Source organism: Macaca nemestrina, chromosome 1 (genome assembly GCF_043159975.1).
Source record: "Macaca nemestrina isolate mMacNem1 chromosome 1, mMacNem.hap1, whole genome shotgun sequence".
NCBI classification, from domain to species: domain Eukaryota; kingdom Metazoa; phylum Chordata; class Mammalia; order Primates; family Cercopithecidae; genus Macaca; species Macaca nemestrina.
Genome location: NC_092125.1, coordinates 181607317 through 181633901, shown reverse-complemented (window position 1 = coordinate 181633901; position 26585 = coordinate 181607317). Strand labels below are relative to the sequence as shown.

General features: G+C 43.1%; 2 protein-coding genes across 3 annotated transcripts in view; both read right to left on the bottom strand.

Moving 5' to 3' along the window:
* Window positions 1–168: 168 nt before the first annotated feature.
* The window catches only part of LOC105495237 (thioredoxin domain containing 12), a 35896-nt gene continuing 9479 nt past the window's right edge, over window positions 169–26585 (bottom strand). For both annotated transcript variants that reach the window (XM_071093014.1, XM_071093012.1), the window contains exons 3-8: window positions 21702–21762; window positions 9246–9298; window positions 7438–7511; window positions 4792–4861; window positions 3778–3861; window positions 169–1050 (exon numbers count right to left, since the gene is read on the bottom strand). In XM_071093014.1, coding sequence (XP_070949115.1) covers window positions 971–1050; window positions 3778–3861; window positions 4792–4861; window positions 7438–7511; window positions 9246–9298; window positions 21702–21762 — 422 coding nt within the window. In that variant the 3' untranslated portion in view covers window positions 169–970. The remainder of the gene's footprint in view (window positions 1051–3777; window positions 3862–4791; window positions 4862–7437; window positions 7512–9245; window positions 9299–21701; window positions 21763–26585) is intronic.
* On the bottom strand, window positions 12528–14735 carry LOC105495050 (KTI12 chromatin associated homolog). Its single transcript, XM_011764199.3, has one exon. It carries the CDS (start codon window positions 14449–14451, stop codon window positions 13387–13389), a length of 1065 nt encoding a protein of 354 aa, XP_011762501.2. The 5' UTR covers window positions 14452–14735; the 3' UTR covers window positions 12528–13386.

Here is a 26585-nt window from a genome sequence, read left to right as displayed (position 1 = left end):
TCAGGTATTTAAAAAGTAAAAGAGATGAGCCATTGTGCTCATTTGAATGTGGGAGGTGAATGAGCAGTCATCCTAGGTTGGAACTCCTAGATTAGGTCCTCTAGGTTAGTTTTCTTCCTGAAGTGATCTCCATCCCTCCCTCCTTTTCTAATAACAAAAAGCCATCACAGCACATTTCCTTTTAAAGTTTTATTAAAGTTTAATGGAACAATATTTTATCTCTTTTTTTGTTAATGCCAGTACAAAAATACAGTTGATGACTTGACAAAATGGCTACACGTAGGGCTTGAAGGTTTGAGTTTCTCCAACAGTAACAAGGGAAAACATGCTTCCACCTGGAGCAGAGTCCAAGCACACAGCCAGTCCTGCACACGCATATGTGCAAACAGGGAAACCCAAGCATGAGAAGAGGAAAGGGGTTGTAGAAATTTGCGAAGAAGCCCACAATTATTCCCAGAAGGAAAAAGGGAAAAAGCAGGCTATTACTGCTGATTTACACTTAGAATTTGTTGATTACTGATTTACACTTAGAATTTGTTGTTGTTGTTTAATGATAAGCTATTTCTGCAATTTTAACATTGTAGAAAAGATGCTACTAGTCTTCTTTCACCACTAAGGTGAGTAAAGTGGGAGGAAATGGGAAAAGACTCAAATACTTAAGTGCGAGGAGTAAACCTCCAAGTGGCTCAAGTTTTGTGTCAGAAGGTTTCATTTTTTACATTCAATGACAAATTGACATTTAGGTGAGAGGGAAAAAGAGAAGAAAGTCTGCCGCTCTCTGCTGGATCCACAAACATGCAGATCAGCTTGTGTTAGCAGAACTCTTCCACAGTGAGAGCGCTCCTTCCAGTGTAGGTAGGAATGAGGTTTCCTGGTCGGCTTAATTGTTCTAGATGATTCCTCAATATTCCCTCCCCTGCTGCATTCCTTCCAGAATACTAACTCTGATGAAAGAAGGGGCACATTCATGTTACAATTCATCTTCAAGATGTTTCTTTCGGAAGGCATCACCCGTCAGCCTTTCCTGAGCTTCCTTCATCCCCTGAACAACTATGAAATAAAGATGGGAGGAAAAAAGTATGAAGTAAGTAATATTTGACATTTGACAACTAATGTACACTTTTAAATGTTTCAGAAGAAATATGAGAGGAGTACAAGATCTGGACTCAAGATCTAGCTCTGGATTTTGGCCCTGGCAAGTCATTTATCTCTTTGAATTTGTTTCCTCATTTATAAAATGAAACAATATAACTCACTTCACACAGTATTATAAAAGTTAAGGCCGGGCGCGGTGGCTCAAGCCTGTAATCCCAGCACTTTGGGAGGCCGAGACGGGCGGATCACGAGGTCAGGAGATCGAGACCATCCTGGCTAACACAGTGAAACCCCGTCTCTACTAAAAAATACAAAAAACTAGCCGGGCGAGGTGGCGGGCGCCTGTAGTCCCAGCTACTCGGAGGCTGAGGCAGGAGAATGGCGTGAACCCGGGAGGCGGAGCTTGCAGTGAGCCGAGATCGCGCCACTGCACTCCAGCCTGGGCGACACAGCGAGACTCCGTCTCAAAAAAAAAAAAAAAAAAAAAAGTGCTTTATCAACTATGAAGTCATACCAAAATCTTAGCAGTTACTTTGGCTTACCGTCTAGGATTAGAGCTGATCCCCTGTCCTAGACTGTAGATGTTCACTTGACCCCCAGGGAAGAGGAAACACCTTCCTACTGTCCCCCATTGTATCTTGTGGATGAATGCTGCACTTATTTTACTTCCTGGGGAGGTCACAGATTACACTGAGCGGTCTGTGTGCTGGGACAGGGGTGACCCTACTGAAAGGGGTCATCATTTCCAGTATCAACTATACATGGATAAAGCCAAGTTCTCAGGCCAAAAAAAAAAACAAAAAGAGAGAGAAACCTGGAAGGAGGGCCTTAAGTAGACTTGAGATGAAACTTCTTATCTCTCTTGGGGCATCCTGCTTATGGATTTAGACTTAAGGAGGGCAGCTATTTCAGTATAGGCTCCTGAGTGGTGGTTCTACAAAGCACCCCTATATAATGGCAGGCCAGGAGCTGGGTTGAGCCAGAGTCTATGAATCTTGCAAAGCCAACCCATAAAGCTCATAAGAGGCAGATAATATAGTTTGTTATTTCTTTTTTGTTTTGCCTATGCCTTTAGTAAAGCTAGGTTTGAATGTTCCAGTTTCACATCAGCTGAGAGATGGAGGATTCAGGGGAGGGTCTTGTGTTCACATCTGGACTATGTCAGTGTAGAGACAGCAGTGGTAACTTGGATGAAATTCTAAAGGGAAGGTGAATCTCAAGATACAAGAATTGGAGACCTAAAGCCCAGCTGCCCTTCTCTACCTGGAAATTTCTCTTTGATACCAATCTTCAGTGATCTGCATTTGTTTAAGGAACATGACATTCTCCTTACACAGGGGAAGAAGGTAATAGATTTCACAGATCTCTTCCCCGTCCCTAGTCTGAGAATAAGAGTATCAAGAACTCAAATCATAAAGTCCTGGCATGGCAATAGGGACACATGGCAACTTAGCACACAACTCCCTTTCATAGATGAGGGGAAAAGGAAAACAGCAACAATACATGGCATGAATTCCAACCCCTGCCTCCAGAATGACTGTGCTCAAAGATTAGAGAACAAAAAAGCATGACTGGCTGATGATTGCAAACTTCCTTCACTTGTTTGTGCTGGTGCTCTTCTCTCTCCTGGAACATGCTTTTCCCATTCTGCTACTGACAAGGTCTCATTCTCTAAGACTTAATCCAGTCATTATTTCCTCTAGCAAGCCTTACAAACTCTCTATGTTGGGCTACATCCCCCCTCACTTCACTTCCATAGCTTGAAATGTCCTCCTCATACCTGTCCAGAGATAAAATTTTTATCCTTCTAGGTCCATTTAAGTTTCAGGGTTTTTTTTTTTTTTTTTAGATAGAGTCTTGCTCTGTCACCCAGGCTGGAGTGCAATGGCGCACGATCTTGGCTCACTGTAACCTCTGCCTCCTGGGTTCACGCCATTCTCCTGCCTCAGCCTCCTAAGTAGCTGGGACTACAGGCGCCCGCCACCACGCCCGGCTAATTGTTTGTATTTTTAGTAGAGACAGGGTTTCACCATATTAGCCAGGATGGTCTCAATCTCCTGACCTCGTGATTCTCCTGCCTCGGCCTCCCAAAGTGCTGGGATTACAGGCGTGAGCCACCGTGCCTGGCCCGCTCAGCTACTTTTTGTATTTTTAGTACAGATGGGGCTTCGCCATGTTGGCCAGGCTGGTCTTGAACTCCTGACCTCAAGTGATCTGCCCGCCCCGGCCACCCAAAGTGCTGAGATTACAGGTATGAGCCACTGCGCCCAGCCTATTTAATTTAATATCTATGAAACCTCTTAGACTTGTTCACCTAACACTATTCCTCTTCCTCTGAATTTTCATAGGAAAAACAGTATTAGCTCAGTAGGAAAAAAACTAAGTTCTGGACTCAAATCCTGGCTGTGCTACTTGTTAACTATGAAACTATGGGCAAGTGACTACCTCAGTCACTTGTGTGCCTGTTCTTCACAGCTGCCTATGGGTAAGTCAGCTCTTCCAAGGGAAGGGGGCTCAGTCTCATCTTTCTCCTGTATCCTACATAGGATCTAGCTAAAAGCTATAGACATGCAGGAGATGCTCAGCTAACATGCTGGATTTACTTTCCTATCACAGACCTTGCATGTGGTTCATCCTAGTTCAATCTAGCAATAATCCTCCCTCCCTTCAGCATAACTATACCTTGCTCGGCACTGATGTAGAAATACTTGTAGCTGGGGTTTCCATTCTCATTGATGATTTCAGGATGCACCTTGCCACTGGGATCTGTTATAGACAAAATGACACAGGGTTTTGCAGTAACTGCAATAGACAGGTACTTCAAACACTATATGGTACATCAGGCTCTCTGGGAAATAAGATCTGCCCATGTTTGCAGCCCATTACCTCACCATAATACCTCCCACATTTCTGCTTCCTTTTCTACTTGATGATTTTGATTTCTATCCCCCATAAAACCTAGCAGAATTTATGCTGAACAAAGATTAGGTGGTCATTAAATATCTCTTATAAAATTGTTTGTGGAAAGACATTTGTCTGGTTATATTATTCCATTGCCTTAGCAGCAATATAGGTTCAAGGGTGGGAATTCTGGCTTATATCTGTCTCTGTAGTGCCTAATACAGCACTTGACATATGGCTGATGCACAAATGGCTATTGAGTGAATAAATGATCAAACTTTTCTTTTTTTTGAGACAGGGTCATTCAGGTTCCTTCTGTCATTCAGGCTCAAGGGCAGTGGCGTGATTATGGCTCACTGCAGCCTTGAGCTCCCAGGCTCAATTGATCCTCCTGTCTCAGCCTCCTAAGTAGCTGGAACTACAGGAGCATGCCATCACACTTGGATAATTTTTGTACTTTTTTAGAGATGGGCTTTTGCCATGTTGCCCATGCTGGTCTCAAATTAGATTCAAGCAATTCACCCACCTCGGCCTCCCAAAGTGCTAAGATTACAGGCATGAGCTACTGTGCCCAGCCAAACTTTTGTCATTGCTCACAAAAGCAGTTCGTTAATGGGAAAAGTTTTACTTCAAACTTGTAGTTCTAGCATTCAGAACTCCCCCACTCTCCCTTGAAACTGGTTTTTGTTTGTTTGTGGTCATCCTGGTATAGTTTCACTAGGTGAAGTCAGTGCCTTGATTCATTTCTCTCTCCATCCACATCATGGATTCCCAGGTTAAGATCATGTGCCTTACCCAGAAAAAGGATTCGTGGAATATAACCCCCGTCTGGGCTGAAATCTTCATCTTTGGGTTCCTCTTCATCCTATTAAGATTCAATGTAAACCTTAAATCAGATAATGTCCTCTCTCTCCTCAAAACCATTCAGTGGCTTCCCCACTTGTAAGAGCAAAACCCCAAGTCCTTGCAGGCCCTACATGATCTATCACCTAGGCACTTCTCTAACTTAATGTCCTACCCCTTGTTAAGTCCTCTTCAGGACTTAACAAGGTCAGCCACACTGACCTCTTGCTGTTGCTGTAATTAAACAAGCCAGGCATCCTAACGCATTTTGGACTTGCTCTTACTCTCTGCCTGGACACACTTCCCCCATTATTATCCACATGGTTCATTCCCTTTTCTGTTTCAGGCCTTTGCTCAAATATCCCTTCATTTTCAAACCATCTGTTTAAAACTGCAGTCATCCCTTCCACCTTTCTTTTTTAGCCCTAGCATTTACCACCATCTGACATATTCTAAAATACTTACTTTCTGTCTTCCCACACTAGAATGTTATTTCAACAAGGAAATTTTGTCTGTTTTGTTCACTGCTATATTCCTAGTACCTACACCATTGACTTGCACATAGTATTTCTTCAGTGCCTGAATTAATAAGACTGGCATTTTAGTTACAGTTGTGGACTCACAGTCCTCCCAGGAGATTAAAAACCCACACAATCTGTTTTCTTTTTAAGAAATTTCTGAAGTTGGAGATGTTATTACTGTCTCCTTTGAGTAGGAATCCTAATTCACCACAGAAAGTGGTGACGAATTCATGTGCAAAGGCAATCAATAATTTTACAATTTATGATGTGGTTCCCATTTCAGGGGTTAAATGGGGTCATTTCTTTGAATATAACTGCTATGGTGAGGTGTATCAGCATTCAGGCTATCCACTAGCTGTATAAGCGCAATCCCTTAGCTGCCTCACTGTTAACTGTTAATGTGTTCACAAGATTCCCAGACCTACATTTAAGTAAACATTATCTTTTTTTTTCCTTCTTCTTCTTTTTGAGTCAGTCTCACTCTGTCACCCAGACTGTAGTGCAGTGGCGCCATCTCAGCTCACTGCAACATCCCTCCGCCTCCCGGTTCAAGCGATTCTCCTGCCTCAGCCTCCCTAGTAGCTGGGACTATAGGCAGGCACCACCACACCCAGCTAATTTTTTATATTTTTAGTAGAGATAGGGTTTCACCATATTGGCCAGGCTGGTCTCAAACTCCTGACCTCATGATCCACCCACCTCAGTCTCCCAAAGTGCTAGGATTACAGGTGTGAGCCACTGTGCCTGGCCCAAGTAAACATTATTTTCACAGAAACTTATGGCTAGTGGTATCATCATAGAGCATCTGAGTACCTCATACGTGAAAAGTATGGCCTAAAAGGGAGCATGGCTAGGTGAGAGTACCTATTCTTATCACCTGTTAGGCTCTATGATCTTGACCAAATCACATACCTGCTTCAGGCCTAAGATGGTTCTTTGTGTAAAATGAGGATAGTACCAATAGCCTAAAAATCTCTTCCAACTCTAAGATCTGACATTCTATGACTCAGGATTCCAAGACCTGTAGCCTATATGAGGTATGTAAAAGCTCTTTTCATAAGGAAACAAGCAGGTTGCACATATAAGCCCAGCACAGATTAGGTGCTCAAATGAATCACATTTTGCAGAAAGCTGTGGTCTGCATATATGACTACACCTTTAGTCTAGCTTTACAAAGATGTAAAACATGTCATAATCATAAACTAAGGATAAAAGGACCTTAAAATTTAGTCATTTTAAGGCTGGGCATGCTAGCTTATGCCTGTAATCCCAGCACTTTGGGAGGCCGAGGCAGGCAGATCACTTAAGGTCAGGAGTTTGAGACCAGCCTGGCCAACATGGTGAGACCCCCATCTCTACTAAAAATACAAAAATTGGCCGGGCGCAGTGGCTCCTGCCTGTAATCCTAGCACTTTGGGAGGCTAAGGTGGGTGGATCACCTGAGGTCAGGAGTTCGAGACTAGCGTGGCCAACATGGCGAAATCCCATCTCTATTAAAAATACAAAAATTAGCCTGGTGTGGTACTGTACACCTGTAGTCCCAGCTACTTTGGGAGGCTGAGGCAGGAGAATTGCTTGAACCCGGGAGGTGGAGGTTGCAGTGAGCCAAGATGGTGCCATAGCACTCCAGCCTGGGCAACAGAGTCCATCTAAAGAAAAAAAAAAAAACAAAAACAAAAATTAAAAACATTTAAAAAATAAAAATACAAAAATTAGCTGGGCATGGTGGCGCGTGCCTATAATCCCAGCCAGTCGGGAGGAGGAGGTTGCAGTGAGCCAGGATTGAACCACTGCACTCCAGCCTGGGCAACAGAGCAAGACTCCATCTCAAAAAAACAACAAAATTTAGTCATCTTATTCAATCTCTCCTCTCCTAGTTCCTCCCAGAAATAGATGTTAGATGGTTTTCTAACATATCTGATGCAAGCCTTAGTATTAGAGGTCAAGAGAAAAACACATACATAAATTTGACTTTTATACCACTATACCACTAATGAAGCTATAATGAATATGCACGAATGATGCTAATTTTAAGTCTTAAAATCATAGCAGAAAGGAGAAACTCTCAAAGTCTTACCTCAAGATTTACCATAACAAAATTATGGGAGAGTTCTGAAATTTCTGTAGATTCTGCAAATTTGGGCTTTAGAGCTGGGGGGAAAAAAGGTTTTGAAATAGAAGAAAAAACATCATTGTCACAACCAAACCTTAATAAACATAAGCAACACTATTTCTCTTTGGTAGTTTAGGCATTTATTGAGATGATTCACATAACAAACTTTTTTTTACACTCTCAAAAAGAAGAATTAGCCTACCTGGATTCTGAACCTGCATAGCTATGTGACCTTGAGTGACTTACTTCATTTCTCTGAAGCTGTTACCTCATTTATAAAATAAGGATAATGTCATACAAATGGGGGGAAATGCATTATTTGCTTTTCATAGTTACATTTCAAAAACCATTGAAGTGAAAGACAATAGAGTGAGTCTGCCACAGGTGTGTGTGTGTGTGTGTATACATATATGTATGTGTATATATATTATTAATATTTTTGAAACAGAGTCTCACTCTGTCACCCATGCTGGAGTGCAGTGGCATGATCTCAGCTCACTGCAACCTCCACCTCTCAGGCTCAAGGAATTCTCAGCCTCCTGAGTAGCTGGGATTACAGGCACGTGCCACCAAACCCAGCTAATTTTTTTGTATTTTTAGTAGAGTTGGGGTTTCACTATGTTGGGCAGGCTGGTCAACTCCTGGCCTCAAGTGATCTTCCCACCCCAGCCTCCCAAAGTGCTGGTATTACAGGCGCCTGGCTTTTTCCACTAACTATTTTTTACACTCCTTTTCCATCTAGGACTTTAAGTGTAGCATACCAAATAAAAGAAAAAACCTGTCTGCAGAAGTGGCAAGGTGGTATAGCAGAAAGAACACATGCCACAGAGTCAGATAACTTGGGTTCTAATTTGGTTCCTACATCCTTCTCATGTCTCTGTCTGTACATTTCAGCTTCCTCTAATATGTATTGTTCATGTGATATTTTAGCACTTCATCCCATACGTGACATAACTGTATTTTTTTTTTTTTCAAGATGGAGTCTCGTTGTGTTGCCCAGCCTGGAGTGCAGTGGCACAATCTTGGCTCACCGCAACCTCCACCTCCCAGGTTCAAGCGAGTCTCCTGCCTCAGCCTCCTGAGTAGTTGGGAGTACAGGCACGCACCACCACGCCTGGCTAACTTTTGTATTTTAGTAGAGACGACGTTTCACCATATCGGCCAGGCTGGTCTCGAACTCCTGACCTCGTGATCCTCCCACCTCGGCCTCCCAAAGTGCTGGGATTACAGGCGTGAGCAACCGTACCTCGCCTGACATAACTGTATCTTAATCCCCTTACCTTGGCCGGGCGCGGTGGCTCAAGCCTGTAATCCCAGCACTTTGGGAGGCCGAGGCGGGCGGATCACAAGGTCAGGAGATCGAGACCACAGTGAAACCCCGTCTCTACTAAAAATACAAAAAATTAGCCGGGCACGGTGGCGGGCGCCTGTAGTCCTAGCTACTCAGGAGGCTGAGGCAGGAGAATGGCGTGAACCCAGGAGGTGGAGCTTGCAGTGAGCCGAGATCGCGCCACTGCACTCCAGCCTGGGCAACAGCATGAGACTCCGTCTCAAAAAAAAAAAAAAAAAAAAAAAAAATCCCCTTACCTTCCCTAAAATCCTCTCCAAATATAATTGCAAATTTCATGAAGGCAGGAAATCTATGTCATATATTTCTTTAGTATTCCTTCAACAGTCAGCAGTGCTGGGCCAGAGTCAGTGCCAATATTTGTTAAATGTCAATATTTGACAACACATCTGAGTTTGTATTTAGATTGAGCACTTACACTTACCTTTGCAAGCTCCACACCAGGATTTATGAATAATCACCATCAGGGGCAGTCCACTTAAAAGCAAAACAAAGAAATTATAATCTAGTAATTCTACTTCTTGAAATTTAATGAGATGAAGATAAATATATGAAGACATTTCTGTAGTATTATTTCAATTGGGAAAATTGTTAGACAACTTAAATGTTCAATAATAATAGGTAATTGCTGTAACAAAATTATTGATAAATTCTAGCATTTCTGTAAATTCTACAAATTTGGGCTTTAAAGTTAGGGAGGGCTGGGCATGGTGGCTCATGCCTGTAATCCCAGCACTTTGGGAGGCTGAGGTGGGCGGATCACTTGAGGCCATGGGTTCAAGACCAGCCTGGCCAACATAACAAAACCCTGCCTCTACTAAAAATACAAAAATTAGCTGGGTGTGGTGGCACACGCCTGTAGTCCCAGCTACCGGGGTGGCTGAAGTATGAGAATTGTTTGAGCCTGGGAGGCAGAGGTTGCAGTGAGCCGAGATCGCACCACTACACTCCAGCCTGGCAGACAGAACAGACTCTGTCTCAAAAAAAAAAATGTTAACAGCATTTCTAAATGATTATTATTATATAATCATTGAAAATAATTTTTAATTGGTAGCTTATATAAAAAACTAGGATACAGAAGTATCTATAGTCTGGTTTTAATTATAAAATATGTACAGAGAAAAGAGCCTAAATGTACCAAAACATAATAGCAGTTTTCTGTGGATGATGGCACTGTGGATGTTTTCCTATACTACATCTATATTTCATGATTTTTCTACAGTATAATTTTTATAATCAGGGAGGAAAGTGTTCACAATGAGCAATGCAATCCACCTGAACCAGACTGGCTAGAGGAAGCTCTTAAGCTCTCAAGGCTCAAATGACAGTTGGAAGACCCCATGTAGGTAGGTAGCCATTGGCTTTCACCATCACACAACCCCATGTCACCATAACATACACTGTATAATAGCTACCATGCACTTAACATATTGATCTATATCTATTATTTACCCATCTCCCTCCACTGGACTTGGAGATTCCTAAGACAAAGAACTCTTAGCTGCCTCTATATCCCTTACATCTGACACATATATTATTGATAGCAAACACTTATATAGCATTTGCCATGTGCCAGGCACTACTGTAAATATACATAAATTAACCCATTTAGTAAGTGTCAAATGAATCATTCAGCCTCCTCACCTTAGGCCTACCTCACATCTGGATGGACCTCTGCCTGCAATACTTATAAAAGCTGGTAAACCAAATGAGCAGGGCAAGTTTAGGTGGGTAGTAGGATATAGGTAACTATAGTAGCCAAAATGTGCTGAACGTTTATTATATGACATTGTGCTGTTTATGCATTATCTCATTTAAATCCTCAAAATAACCCTAGGGTAGATACTATTAATGGTCTCACAATAGAAATGAGAAAACTGAAATGCTCAATACAGTAAATATTTGGCCACATAAAATCTAGGTTCTAGGCTGGACGCAGTGGCTCACACCTGTAATCTCAGCACTTTGGGAGGCCGAGGCTGGGGGATCACTTAAGCTCACAAGTTCAAGACCAGCCAGGGCAACATGGTGAAAACCTGTCTCTACAAAAAAATACGAAACTTAGCCATCATGGGGTGCGCGCCTGTAGTCCCAGCTACTTACAGCACTGCACTCCAGCCTGGGAGACAGCCAGACCTTGTCTCAAAAATAAATAAATAAATAGATAAATATATAAATAAATATAAAAACCCAAAACAAAACCCAAGGTTCTGCCACTTACTAGGTAACTCAGAAGTCCAACTTCAAAACCAATGTTCTTTCTGTTACAGTCTCCTTCAATTTAGAATGGTAACCCAGAATCCATGGTTAAGCCCAATTCAATCAATAACCAACTGAATGAAGGTTGGAAAAAGCCTTTTGAGTTTGCCTCATCCAAACTCCATTTCACACATGAATCCTCTTGCTTATCAGAAACAAAAGGTAGTATAGATTACCTCACAAGCAAGGAATATACCATGAACCAAGGCAGCCCATCTACCCCATCTTTTAATAGCTCCATAGTTTCAGAGCATGCATGTTTTAGAATGTCTTGCTTTCTCTTTTCTCCCTGGCAAACATCTATTTATCCCTCTAGAGCAGGGGACGGCAAACTAGGGTCTGCAGGCCAAATCCAGCCCACCGCCTGCTTCCACAGGGCCCATGATATGCAAATGTTTTGTTGTATATTTTTACACTTTTCAATGTTTGCAAAGCAAATCTAAAAGACTCCTTTGTGATGTTAAAACTAATTCACAGTTGAGTGTAGTTTTATTAAAATACATTCATGCTCATGTTTACTTACCATCTATAAGTAGCAACAGTATTTCATGGTCCACAAAGCCTAAAAACATTTACTATTTGGCCCTTTACTGACATTATTCTAGAGTGATGGTTCAAGTGTTAACTCCTCTATAAAACCTTTCCAAAACCACCTCTCCCAACAGCTAGTTAGTCTTTTTCACCAGGTTTCCAAAACATTTTGTCCTTTGTCATCATCCTCTGACCACCAGCCCATTTCATCCTTTTTTTTTTTTTTTTTTGAGATGGAGTCTCGCTCTGTCACCCAGGCTGGAGTGCAGTGGCACAATCTCGGCTCACTGCAACCTCCGCCTCCCAGGTTCAAGCGATTCTCCTGCCTCAGCCTCCTGAGTAGCTGGGATTACAGGCACAGGCCGCCTCACCCGGCTACTTTTTGTATTTTTAGTAGAGACAGGGTTTCACCATGTTGGTCAGGCTGGTCTTGAACACCTGACCTCATTGATCCACCCGCCTCGGCCTCCCGAAGTGCTGGGGTTACAGGCGTGAGCCACTGCACCCAGCATAATTGTATCTTTTACTTGTATTTATCACCACATATCTCTTTGTTTTTCGAGTTTCACTGTTTCACTGTTGCCCAGGCTGGAGTGCAGTGGTGTGATCGCAGCTCACTGCAACCTCCACCTCCCAGGTTCAAGCAATTCTCGTGCTTCAGCCTCCAGAGTAGCTGGGGATTACAGGTACACCATTACAGGTACACAGGTACACCATCATGCCCGACTAATTTTTGTATTGTGAGTAGAGACAGAGTTTTGCCACATTGGCCAGGCTGGTCTCGAATTCCTCACCTCGATTTCGGACTCCCAAAGTGCTGGGATTACAAGCATGAACCACCACACCCAGCTTCTCACCACATATCTCAAGATCAAAAATACTGTATCTAATTGGTCTTTGAAAATCACAGGCACTGTTAAAGTAAGTACTACTTTAATTTCATTTGTTCAATGAAATCAATGAAGAATGAAATTGACAAGCTTACAATATTTGCCTTGAAATATAGAATGAAGCACAACAGTTATGGAAATTGTCACAACATAATTACTCTAGAGTAGATCAAAACATTTACTCTCTCAGAACTATCAAAATACTACTTCACTTAAAGGAACAATGACAAGTATACCTAAAATGTTAACATGAAAGTTACACAGGGAACATTAAGTGAAAGAAATTCCAGTAGACTATTTTTAAAGATTTTATTAGAGGAAATAATCTAGTAGATAACTTGCTTACTTCCACAAAAACAAAAGTTTCCCAAGGATAGACACCAATGTAGTTATCTGTGAACTCAGTCCCAGAATAGAGACTAGCAAAAAGTCAGTACAGTACTCAAAAAATACTTTTGTGGTATGATAAAAGGGCAGGTGCAAATGTAGAACTGTGCCATCTTCAGTTTCTGTTCACAATTGTTTTAAAACAATTCTCATCCATCCAGTCTGCTCTCCCACGCCTCAGATTAAGGAAGCCAATGGTCAACGCTCTGTGATATCCCAAGTAGGATCCCATCTAGGCAATCCCTGTCCACCTGAGCTCCGTCCTCTGGAGGGATTTGCCAGGATGCGCCACGATAGTTCTCCATTCTCTTTAGTCTCAACTTATGCTGTAAACCCAAGGACTGGCACAGGGGCATGCAGGAAAGTTTGAGTGAATCAGTCACAACAGCTCTAGTACAGTACTGCATCGATATGCTCTGGAGACCTTCAGCTTATTCTTCCCAGAGAAATAATGTGGAGTGGAGATCAGAAGCCATGCCTTCTCCCTACCTCCTCTGGTTAGTGCAGGCTCTGGCTCAGATACTGAAGAAACATGTTGGCCAGCTGGGGCAAGTTCTCATTGTTGCGATGCATTTTAGTGTACGAAATAAACTGGCGACGAAGGCGACTCAGTTCTGCCATGGTCAAGGGCCGGGTAAACCTCAAGTGCTCTGTGGTACCAGGAAGCGTGAGCAAGTCCCCGGGGACAGCGCTCTTCTGCGCTTCCATCAATCCGGCCAGTACTTGACTCGTGACCTGGTCCAACTGGTGCAGAAAGCTGCCGGAGGCGAGCGGCTGGGACTGCGTAGACTGATGGGGTGGTGGGGCTCGGTTCTCAAACAGGGCAGAGCGGATCCCCGCCACGGGCAACGGCTCCTCTAGCCCCACCAAAGTGAATAAAGGCCGGTCCCAGCGATTCCGAGAATCGGGAGCCTCAAAACGCAGCATTAGGGCCTCCAGGAGTTCTGGAGAGTAAAAGGAACCGGACACGTGCTTTGCAGATTTCTCTGATTCCGGAGTCACGAGAGCTGGAGACTCTGCAGTCCCGGATTCTTCTCGCTCCAGCTCCTTGGGTACGTCGGCCTGGACACTTCCATTTACTACAGAGCCCGCAGTATGCAGTTCCCTGAGGACGCTGCTGCCCGCCGCCTGGGGTCTCCCGTCCTCCTCAGCGTGTGGCCGCCAACTCACACTGACGTTCCGGCCCGGGTTCTCCTTCGCGCCCGCCACCTGAGGTCCCGCGCTCGGGCCGCCGGGCCGTACGCAGTAGACCAGGCAGAGCGGGGTGCGCGCCGCCCGTGCCAGGCAGTAGAGCTCGTAACGGAAACCTTTGATGTAGTTAAGTGAGTCCAGGATGACCACGTCGTGGCGACTCAGGCGCCGTTCCACGGAGGCTCGCAGAGCTCCACGCAATGCCTTCTCACGGGCAGAATCGCCGTACACGGTTGGGTCTTCTGCGCCCAGGACAGCTGCGTCATCCACCACGTACACCGCGCGGCCCTCAGCAGCCAGCGCCATGCGCAACTCTTCAGCTCGTCGGCTCTTGCCGCTGTACGGCAGCCCACAAAACACCACAAGCGGCATCCTCTCAGGGAGCGACCATAAGCAAACGCGCTGCCTCAACTTCCGGGTTGTACGCGTCTCTGACGTAAGCCGGAAGTGCAAACTTCTCTTCCTGTCTCCCTCGACTTTTACAGACCCTCTTGTTTCTATGGAAACTGGAGTTCTACGCCAACTAGGCCCAGGTTCAGCTTTCTCAGAAAGGAGATACAGAGACTAGAATGGCATCAGTTATGTATGCCAAATGTTATAGGCCTCAGGAGAATGTGATCTTCCTGCGGCCAAAGACTGCCCCTCCATTTTATTAATAAGGCCTAAGGGGCATTAAATATTGTAAGCAATCAGCACTATATTTAGCATATAGAAGGCAATTAATAAATGCTGGTTCTCCTTCATTCCTCCTCTTAAACCTACTGGCTCTCAGTAAATGTTTATTCAATTACCATTTCAATCATTCAACATCTCCAAGTTTGGGAATTCAGAGATGAACATAAAACGCTTTCCCCACAAAAGATAAAAGGTCGGAATGGGAAGGATCAGGCGCCTACAATCAAAGTAATACATATTATAATGGATAGATGCAGGTGAGATTATAAAAGAACAGAAGGGAAACACAAACTACCCAGAGAAATGACTGAAGACTTTATGTAGGAATAGTCATTTGACTTAGAACTTGAAAGACAAAATAGGAATTTTTCTCCTTAGTAGGGTTGCCAGATAAAATACAGGATGCCCAGTTACATTTGAGTTTCAGATAAACACCAAAAACATTTTTAAGCTTAAGTGTGTCCCAAATATTGCATAGATATATTTAAAATTATTTGGTGCTTATCTAAACTTCAAATTTAACTGGGCATCTTTAATTTTTTATTATTTATTTTTTCTTTTTTAGAGATGAGGTGTCAGTATGTTGCTCAGGCTGGTCTCAAACTCCTGGGCTCAAGTAATTGTGCCACCTCTGCCTCCCAAAGTACTGGGATTACAGGTGTGTGAGCCAAAGTGCCTGGCCTGCATCCTTTATTTTATTATTATTATTTTTTGAGACAGAGTCTCGCTCTGTTACCCAGCCTGGACTGCAGTGGTGCGATCTCAGCTCACTGCAACCTCCACCTCCTAGGTTCAAGCGATTCTCCTGTCTCAGCCTCCCAAGTAGCTGGGACTACGGGTGGGCGCCACCACACCCGGCTAATTTTTGTATTTTTAGTAGAGATGGGGTTTCACTATGTTGGCCAGGCTGGTCTCAAACTCCTGACCCCAGGTGATCCACCCGCCTTGGCCTCCCAAGGTGCTGGGGCTAAAGGCATAAACCACCATGCCTGGCCATTCTTTATTTTTACTTGCTCAATCTGGCAACTCTGTTATTGCAGAAGGTTTGAGACCCAGAGCGATGAAACCGTTGGATCTCTTGTATAAACAGCAAGCACTATAGGATGGTAGGTGCAGAAATGTGAGTGTGCCTGTGCATGTGTGTATATTGTAGATGCACATATACTGGGGTCTTTGTATCTCTCTTGTACAGTACAGAAAAAACATTCAAGTCTTGGCTCCTCCACTTACTCGTGTTGTAATTGCTGGCAAATTATATAACTTTTCTGTACTTCAATTTCCCCTTCTATAAAATAACCACAGTTATTTCACAGGTTTCCCAATCTAGTAGGTTGTTGTGAGGGTTAAATAAATGTAAACACAGGCCTGGCATGGTGGCTCACGCCTGTAATCCCAGCACTTTGGGAGGCAGAGGAGGGAGGATCACCTGAGGTCAAGAGCTCGAGACCAGCCTGGCCAACATGGTGAAACCCTGTCTCTACTAAAAATACTTAACTAAACCTACTTGAGACGTTATAGACTATTCAACTTGACTCTAGCAGGCAGTATGGTGTACAGGTTTAAAGAGCAGGCTCTGAAGCCAGAGTGCTTGGGTCTGCCACTTGCTAGCTGTGTGCTCTTGGGCAAGTTATTTTAGTAAACGTAGAAAAAACTGTGCCTGACTTTTTTCATCTCTAAAATTAAGGTAACAGTAACACCAACCTCAAAGTTGTTGTGAGAGTTAAATAAGTTGATTTGCATAATTTAATGCCTAATACACAGTAGCACTTAGTACAGCTGACCCTTGAACAACGCCAGGATGAGGGGCACTGACCCCTGACGCAGTCAAAAATCTGCATATAACTTTTGACTCCCTAAAACTTAACTACTAATAGCCTACTGTTGACCGGAAGCCTTACTAATAATATATTCAGTTAACACATATTTTGAGTGTATTATTATATATTGTATTCTTACAATAAAGTAAATTAAAGAAAATGTTATTAAGAAAACCTTTCCAGGAAGCAGGCGGGAAAAAAGAAGAAAAAGAGAATCATAAAGAAACAAAAACATATTCAGTATTCATTAAGTGGAAGTGGATACTCATAAAGGTCTTCATCCTTGTCTTCACACTGAGTAGGCTGAGGAAGAGGAGGAGGAGGAAGAGGAGGGGTTGGTCTTGCTGTCTCAGGATGGCAGAGGCAGAAGAGGGTGGAAGGGGAGGCAGAACAGGCAGGCACACTTGGTGTAACTTTATGGAAATATAATTTCTGTCTGACTTTTTTGCTTTTTCATTTCTCTAAAAATGTTTCTATACAATACCAATCCTTTTTCTTTGATTTAGTTTCAGGGCACATATCTTAGAAGGTTCCATGTTGTAAAATAAGTCAAAAGCACTCCTAAATAATTAAAACCTTCTGCCAGATCTGTTTTCTGGCAGTGCTTCTTCTACGTGTTTTTTCCTCATCATTTGGCACTCATCTCCATCAAGTTATCTTCTGTTCATTCCTCTGATTTGGTGTCTGTTAGCTCTTGAATTTATCCAAGATCATATCTTAAAACCCTTTACCCCTCATTTTTTTTTTTTGCCATATCCACAATCTCTTTCATGATTTTAATTATGTGTCATAAACCCTGTGAAGTCATATGTACATCTGGACACAGTTTTATCCAGCAGGAATTTATTGTTTCAGGCTTGATGGTCTTCACAGCTATTTCTGTAACAACAATGGCATCTTCAATGGTATAACCCTCCTAAACTTTCATGATGTTCTCTCTATTGCAGTTCTCTTCCATAGCTTTGACAGTCTATTTTCCATATAGGACGGTGTGTAATGAGCCTTAAAGGTCCTTATCACCCCCTGATGTAGTAGTTGATTGAAATACTGTTTGGAGGCAAATAGACCTCTTTCTTTCTTTTCTCTTCTCTGCTTCTCTCCTTCCTTCCTTCCTTCTTTCCTTCTTTCTTTCTTTCTTTTTGAGACAGAGTTTCACACTTATTGCCCAGGCTGGAATGCAATGGTGTGATATCAGTTCACTGCAACCTCCACCTCCCAGGTTCAAGTGATTCTCCTGCCTCAGCCTCCTGAGTAGCTGGCTTTATAGGCATGCACCACCAGGCCTGGTGAATTTTGTATTTTTAGTAGAGACGGGGTTTCTTCAAGTTGATCAGGCTGGTCTGGAACTCCCGACCTCAGGTGATCTCCCCGCCTCGGCCTCCCAAAGTGCTGGGATTACAGGCGTGAACCACCATGCCCAGCCGCAAATAGACCATTTTTATGCCTTTGGTGTTGAACTCATGGGGCTCTGGGTGGCCAGAGTATTGTTCAATATCAAAATAACTTTAAAAGGCAGTCTCTTATTGACTAGGTACTTCCTGACTTCAGGGACAAAGCATTGATGGAACCAATCCAGAAAAAGGGTTCTTGTTGTCTAAGCCTTCTTATTGCACAACCTAAACACTGGTAGCTGGTGTTTATCTTTGCTCTTCAAGGCTGGGGGTTAACAGCTTTATAGACAAGGGCAGTTCTGATGACAAACCTGACTCAAACTCCTGGGCTCTGGTAGTCGTCCTACCTCTACCTCCCAAAGTGCTGGGGTTTTTTGCATAAAACAGTAGAGTTAGCCTATCTCTTCTTGCCTTCAATCTTGGTACTTGCTTCTCTTCTTTTTTTTTTTTCTTTTTTGAAAACTGAAATAGGGTCTTATTCTGTTACCCAGGCTACAGTTCAGTGGTGCAGTCATAGCTCACTGCAGCCTCAGTCTTCCAGGCTCAAGCAATCCTCCCACCTCAGACTCCTGAGTAGCAGGGACAACAGGCATGCGCCACCACACCCAGCTAATTTTTCTATTTTTTGTAGAGACAGAGTTTCCCATGTTGCCCAGGTTGGTCTTCCTTACTAATAATGTCCTTTGTGGCTTTTTTTTTTTTTTCCAAAATAGGGTACCTTAATCTGCATTAAATACCTGTTCAGGCAGATATCCTTTCTCTTCGGTGATTTTCTTAATGGTGTCTGAGAATTCATCTGCTGCCTCTTAGTTAGCATAAGCTGCTTCTCCTGTATCTCTTTTTTTTTTTTGGTTGTTTTTGTTTTTGTTTTTGAGACTGGGTCTCACTCTGTCACCCAGGCTGGAGTGCAGTGGCAGGATCTCGGCTCACACAACCTCCGCCTCCCAGGCTCAAGCGATGCTCCTGCCTCAGCCTCCCGAGTAGCTGGGATTATAGGTGTGGGCCACCATCGCCTGGCTAATTTTTATATTTTTTGTAAAGATGGGGTTTCACCATGTGGGCCAGGCTGGTCATAAACTCTTAACCTCAAATGATCCACTCACCTTGGACTGCCAAAGTGCTGCTATTACCGGCATCACTGCACCCAGCCTATCTTGACATTTTTAAAGCCAGACCTCTTTCTAAAATCAGCAAACCATCATTTGTTGGCATTAAATACTCCAGCTTTAGATCCTTCACCACCTTTTTGCTTTAAGTTGCCATATAATGACTTTGCTTTTTCTCAAATCATATTAGAGTCAATAGGTATGCCTTTCTTATAGTACCCACATAAAAGCTGCATATTATGCACATAAAAAGGCATTTGGCAAAACGTGCAAGGTTTTTGCGCCTGTTGGCGTGGCTACAGTGACAACTTCATGAATTTCCTTTTTTTTTACACAATTGGTTCTTACGCTGGATTTATCTTTAAAAAAAAAGTTGTTTTTTTTTTTTTGTTTGTAGAGACAAGGTCTTACTTTGTTGCCCAGGCTGGTCTCTATCTACTGGGCTCAAGCAATCCTCCTGCTTGAGACTCTCAAAAATGATTCATTTGGCTGGGCCAGAGCAAGATATCATTTCCAAAAAAAAAAAAAAAAAAGAGTTCATTTATCTTGAAACGGCAAGCAACTACCTCTGTAGACCTCAGTCTACAGTACATATCAAGCAATTCAATTTTTTCTTATAATGTCATGAGCATTCTTTGCTTCTTGGGAACACTTCCAGCATCACCAATGGCACCTTGTATGGGTTTCATGGTGTTATTCTAGGTTTATGATATTGTACTAAATACCAGGAAAAATATGCAAGAGTTGTAAGAGATTACTTTTTGTTGTTGTTGTTGAGACCCCAGGCTGGAGTGCAGTGGCATGATCTTGGGTCACTGCAACCTCCGTCTCCCGGGTTCAAGCGATTATCCTGCCTCAGCCCCCCGAGTAGCTGGGATTTCAGGTATGCACCCACCACGCCCAGCTAAGTTTTTTGTATTTTTAGTAGAGACAGGGTTTCACCATGTTGGCCAGGCTGGTCTCGAACTCCTGACCTCAAGTGATCCACCCACCTTGGCCTCCTAAAGTGTTGGGATTACAGGTATGAGCCACCATGCCCAGCTGAGAGACTACTTTATATTGCAATACACAATACACTGGAGAGACGTACTGCTCACTGAAGATGATTAATGTTGCACCGCATTTTAAGTGGATACTCACAATACTTGAGCTCATCTCCATAGCAAAAGGAGGTCGCCACAAAATTATTAGTCATATGTTATATACTACAGTTAATTTTTATGCAGTTATGATTTAATATGGCATCTTTAAATTTGTGTACATTTCTCCCTTCTGCAAATGGCATCATGTGTGGTCTATAACTGTTTGTGTGCAGAAGTTTTTTTATTTTTATTTTTATTTATTAATTAATTTTTTTTTTTTCGAGACAGAGTCTTGCTCTGTCTCCCAGGCTGGAGTGCAGTGGTGCAATCTCAGCTCACTGCAACCTCCGCCTCCCAGGTTCAAGTGATTCTCCTGCCTCAACCTCCCCTAGTAGCTGGGACTGCAGGCGCGCACACCATGCCCAGGTAATTTTTGTATTTTTAGTAGAGACGGGGTTTCACCATGTTGGCCAGGGTGGTCTTGAACTCCCGACCTCAGATAATCCGCCCACCTCAGCCTCCCAAAGTGTTGAGATTACAGGCATGAGCCACCATGGCTGGACAGAAGCTTTTTAGACAGGGTCTCACTCTGTTTCCAGGCTGCAGTGCAGTGGCATGGTCTCAGCTCACTGCACCCTCAAACTCCCAGGCTCAATTGGTCCTCCCACCTCAACCCCCCCCCAAATAACTGTTAGTTTTTGTAGAGAAGGGGTTTCACCATGTTGCCCAGATTGGTCTCAAATTCCTGGGCTCAAGTGATCTGCCTGCCTCAACCTACCAAAGTGCTGAGATTACAGGCATGAGCCACCGCACCCAGCCAGTGTGCAGAAGTTTTGATAAATTTTAACTTGTAGATTTCTGGATTTCTGTATGTTTTATGGTAGTAAATGATAATATAGACTAGTATCTACATATGTTTTATACACTTGTACCATTTTCTGAAGTTTTTTGGTATTTCTAGGCTTTGCCGTTCATCTGCAAGTTTTTTCAAACTGCTTGAAATCTCCATAACATCTTCCAATACATTTATTATTGAAAAAAATCCACATACAAGTGGACCTGTGCAGTTCAAATCCATGTTGTCTGGCCGGGCATGATGGCTCACATCTGTAATCCCAGCACTCTGGGAGGCCGAGGCAGGCAGATCGCGTGAGGTTGGGAGCTCAAGACCAGCCTGGCCAACATGGTGAAACCCTGTGTCTACTAAAAACTACAAAAACTGGTAGCACATGCCTATAATCTCAGCTATGTGGGAGGCTGAGGCTTGACAAGAATCGCTTGAACCTGGGAGGTGGAGGTTGCAATCAACCAAGATCACACCACTCTACTGCAGCCTGGGTGACAGAGCAAGACTCTGTCTCAAAAAAGAAAAAAAAAAAACCATGTTGTTCAAGGCTCAACTATAAATGTTAGCCAATATTATTGCTGTTGTAATTAGGCAACTATTCAGTTCTTGCTCTGCCTTGGTATAGCCCTTCACCAAAATTAACATTAAGTTGATAACTGAAAAGTGTTTTACCACCATGAATGACCTAAAACCATGTCTTGTACCTGGCAGCTGCTTCTTTCTTCCCATCTTCCAGTGTCCTCCAATGAATATGATCTCCAAAACCTGGAAGGAAAGAACTTTATAAGCATTCACACAATGAACAAAGGGCACAGTCCCAAGAAGAAAGTGTGCATGTTCACAAGATACCCAATAAGAAGGTTTTCTTCTGTCAAGAGCTTGGTGTTCAAGTCCCAGCTCCACCACCTTCTAGGTGTATGGGACCATACCTCAAGCCTCAGTTTTCATACCTGCAAAATGGAGATACCACCACCTAATTCACAGTTTCAAAGGAGGCTAAATTAAAAAATGACATTAAATGCTTTGTAAACTATCATGGAATATGCTAATAACACTATAAGAATGAATGAGAATTTCTCACAGAGTAAACATAAAGCAGGTCATAACAAATCATAACTAATTCAAGGTGATTCAGCAATACAGCTTTAGATTCAGAAAGACCTAGGTCCATGACTCCACTTCCTATTAAGTGTGTGAATTTTTGTGAGTGAAGTAAGCTCTCCAAGTCTCAATTTCTTTCTTATTTTCCCTCTTCATCTATAAAAACAAGACAATAAGACCTACCTCCAAGGGTTATTATAAGGATTAAATGAAGTTAGTATTTAAAGCTATTGTTATTATTATGCCCACAATTCAGCCAGAGTAATCTTTCTATTTTAAACTCTTGAGCATGTTTTGTAGGATAGCACAGAATGGTCTTTCTAAATCATGTTACTCCTGGAAAAAAACAAAAACAAAAAAACATTCAAAGACTTTCCAATGCCCTAAAGATAAAGGTCCAACTCTTGTAGTAGGGTTTATAAAGCTTTTCAGAATATGGCACCTGTCCACCTCTCCAGCCTCACTTTCCACACTTTTCCTAAAATCTTATACATACACCCTGTCCGTTCCTTTTTTTGTTTGTTTTTTTAGATAGAGTCTGTCACCAATGCTAGAATGCAGTGGTGTGATCTTGGCTCACTGCAACCTCTACCTCCCAGGTTCAAGCGATTCTTGTGCCTCAGCCTCCTGAGCAGCTGGAATTAGAGGCGTCTGCCACCACACCTGGCTAATTTTTTTTTTTTTTTTTTTTGGAGATGGAGTTTTACTCTTGTTGCCCAGGCTGGAGTGCAATGGCACGATCTTGGCTCACCACAACCTCCACCTCCCGGGTTAAGTGGTTCTCCTGCCTCAGTCTCCCGAGTAGCTGGGATTACAGGCATGTGCCACCAAGCCTGGTGTATTTTGTATTTTTTGTAAAGATGGGGTTTCTCCATGTTGGTCAGACTGGTCTTGAACTCCCAACCTCAGGTGATCTGCCCGCCTCAGCCTCCCAAACTACTGGGCTTACAGGCGTGAGCCACTGCGCCTGGACTGTAATTTTTGCATTTTTAGTAGAGACAGGGTTTTGCCATGTTGGCCAGGCTGGTCTCAAACTCCCAAGCTCAGGTATCCGCCAGCCTCCTCAGCTTTCCAAAGTGCTGGGATTACAGGTGGGAGCCACTGCGCCCGGCCCTTTCACTTCTTTAAATAAGAGCAGCATGCACTCTCTCCCCTCTAGGCTTTCACAATCACTACTACCTGTGCAATTCCTTCCATCCCATACCTCCAATTCATTCTTCAGGTATAAGCCTAGAGGGCATTTCTTCTGGTATATCTTCCCTGACTCCCAAAGCACCCTATTCTTGCCCCAACACAGCACTCCCCAGGATGACTTGTAAATGTTTATGTGTCTATCTCTGGACCATATCTGTCTTATTCCTCTCTGTTTCCTTAGCATTTAGTAGTACACATGGTCACACTAAATGCTCCATAAAATATTTTTTGAGCAAATGAATCTTATTTAGATCATATCACATAATTTTATATCCAAAAATTATTAGTGATCATAATGCTAGCTGCTATTTACTGACCACCTTATATGTGCCTGACATATCACATGTGTTATCTCATTTAAATTTGGCCTTATTAATAACCCAGTTTTACTTAATCACTCTATGCTTCAGCTGTCTCATCTTTAAGAGGCATAATAATTATATCTCATAAGGTTACTGAATATCAAATAGAGAATGGCATAAACCCAGAAGGCACAGCTTGCAGTGAGCTGAGATCCGGCCACTGCACTCCAGCCTGGGTGACAGAACGAGACTCCGTCTCAAAAAAAAAAAAAAAAAAAAAAAGAATGTACAAGACCAAGAATGAACCCAAATGTAAACTAGGAACTTTAGTTAATAATAATATATCAATATAGGTTCATCAGTTGTAACAAATGTACCACATTAGTGCAAGATGTTACTAGAAGTTGGGAGAAGGAGGGAGAGAGGGAAGAACCCTGTATTTTCTGCTCAATTTTTCTATAGACATAAAGCTGCTCCAAAAATAAAGTATCAATTTTTTAAAATGCAGTGGACAAGTTAAAACAGCAAATTAGAGGCAGGCAGAGGCATAGATCAGAAAAAGGTATTCAAGATGCAACACAAAGAGATAGGAAATGAAAGTTATGGAGAGGCCAAGACATATAGAATAGATTGTGAAAGTCTAATACACATAAATTTGGAGTCTCAGAATTAAAGGGTGAAGGAAGAAGACATATTTGAAGGCAGGGCATGGTGGCTCACACTTGTAATCCCAGCACTTTGGGGGCTGAGGCAGACAGATTACTTGAGGCCAGGAGTTCGAGACCAGCCTGGCCAACATGGTGAAAATTCTGCTCTACTAAAAACACAAAAATTAGCCAGGCATAGTGACACACGCCTGTAGTCCCAGCTATTTGGGAGGCTGAGGTACAAGAATCACTTGAGCCCGGGAGGTGGAGGTTGCAGTGAGCTGAGATTGTGCCACTGCACTCCAGCCTGGGCAATAGGGGAAACTGTCTTTTTTTTTTTTTTTTTTTTTTTTGAGACGGAGTCTCGCTGTGCCGCCCAGGCTGGAGTGCAGTGGCCAGATCTCGGCTCACTGCAAGCTCCACATCCCGGGTTCACGCCATTCTCCTGCCTCAGCCTCCCGAGTAGCTGGGACTACAGGCGCCTGCCACCTCGCCCGGCTAGTTTTTTGTATTTTTTAGTAGAGACGGGGTTTCACCGTGTTAGCCAGGATGGTCTCGATCTCCTGACCTCATGATCCGCCCGTCTCGGCCTCCCAAAGTGCTGGGATTACAGGCTTGAGCCACCGCGCCCGGCCTTAAGGCATATTTGAAGAGATAATGGCTCAGCATTTTCAAGAACAAGATAAAACATTAATATGGCCAGGCACAGCGGCTCATACCTATAATGCTAGCATTTTGGGAAGCCAAGACAGAATGATCACTTGAGTCCAGGAGTTGGAAACCAGCCTGGGCAACACAGAGAGATCTTGTCTCTACAAAAAATTAAAAGTCTGGCACACTGGCATGTGCCCATAGTCTTGGCTACTTGGGAGGCTGAGGCGGAAGGACTGTTTGAGCCAAGGAGTTTGAGGCCGCAGTGAGCAATGATTGTGTCACTGCACTCCTGGGTGGCAGAGAGATCCTGTCTCAAAAATAAACAAACAAAATACAACCATGAATCTACATATTTCTTCATAATATGTATTAACTGGGATAAATTATAAAAACAAACTTTTAAATGGTGAAACTGCAGAGCAACAAAAACACTGGGAAGATCTTGAGAGCACTCAAAAAGAAGTGACTTTTTTTTTTTTTTTTTTTTTTTTGAGACAGAGTCTGGCTCTGTCGCCCAGGCAGGAGTGCAGTGACGTGATCTTGGCTCACACAACCTCCACCTCCTGAGTTCAAGCGATTTTCCTGCCTTAGCTTCCCGAGTAGCTGGGATTACAGGCACCTGCCACCATGCCTGGCTAATTTTTGTATTTTAGTAGAGATGGGGTTTCATCATGTTGGCCAGGCTAGTCTCAAACTCCTGACTTCAGGTGATCTGCCTACCACGACCTCCTACAGAGTGCTGGGATTACAGGTGTGAGCCACCAGACCTGGCCGAGAAATGACGTATTTTCTACAAAAGATCAATGATTAGACTGACAGAAACAACAGAAATCAGAAGACAGCAGGAATATCACCTTTAAAATACTAAAAGAAAATAACTCTAAACCTAGAATTTTGTACCCAGCAAAACTATCTTTCAAAAATAAGAGCAAAATAGACATTTTTAGATAAGCTGAGAGATTTTTCTATCCTTCCCTCACAGCTCTTAGAAAAAACAATCTTGCTGATACCTTGATTTTGGACTCCTAGCCTCCAGAACTGTGAGACAATAAATTTCTGTTGTTGAAGACACAGTTTGGGCTGGGGATGGTGGCTCATGCCTATAATCCCAGCACTCTGGGAGGCCGAGGTGAGAGGATCACTTGAGTCCAGGAGTTTGAGACTAGCCTGGGCAACATAGTGAGATCCCATCTCTATAAAAAATAGAAAAATTAGCCAGGTATGGTGGTGCATGCCTGTAGTCCTAGCTACTTGGGAGGTGGAGGCAGGAGGATCGATTGAGCCTGGGAGGTCAAGGCTGTAGTGAGCTGTGATTGCCCCACTGCACTCCAGCCTAGGTGACAGAGCAAGACTCTGTCTCAAAAAAAAAAAAAAGACACAGTTTGTGGTACTTTGTTCCTGTAGCCTTAGCAAACTAATACAGCAGAGCAAGGCAAAAGCAAGGAGACTAATAAAGAGGCTACTGCAATAATCCAGGCAAGAGATGATAGTGGACTAGACCAGCTGGGGTGGTAGAGGGAGTAAGATACCAGTGGGTTCTGGATATGTTTCAAAGGCAAAGTTAGCAGAATTTTGCTATGGATATGGGGTATGAGAGCAAAAAGAGAAGTCAAGGATCACTGTAAGGTTTTTGGCCTGGACAGGTAGAAGGATAGAGCTGCCATTTACAGTGAGGATGAAAGCATGATTA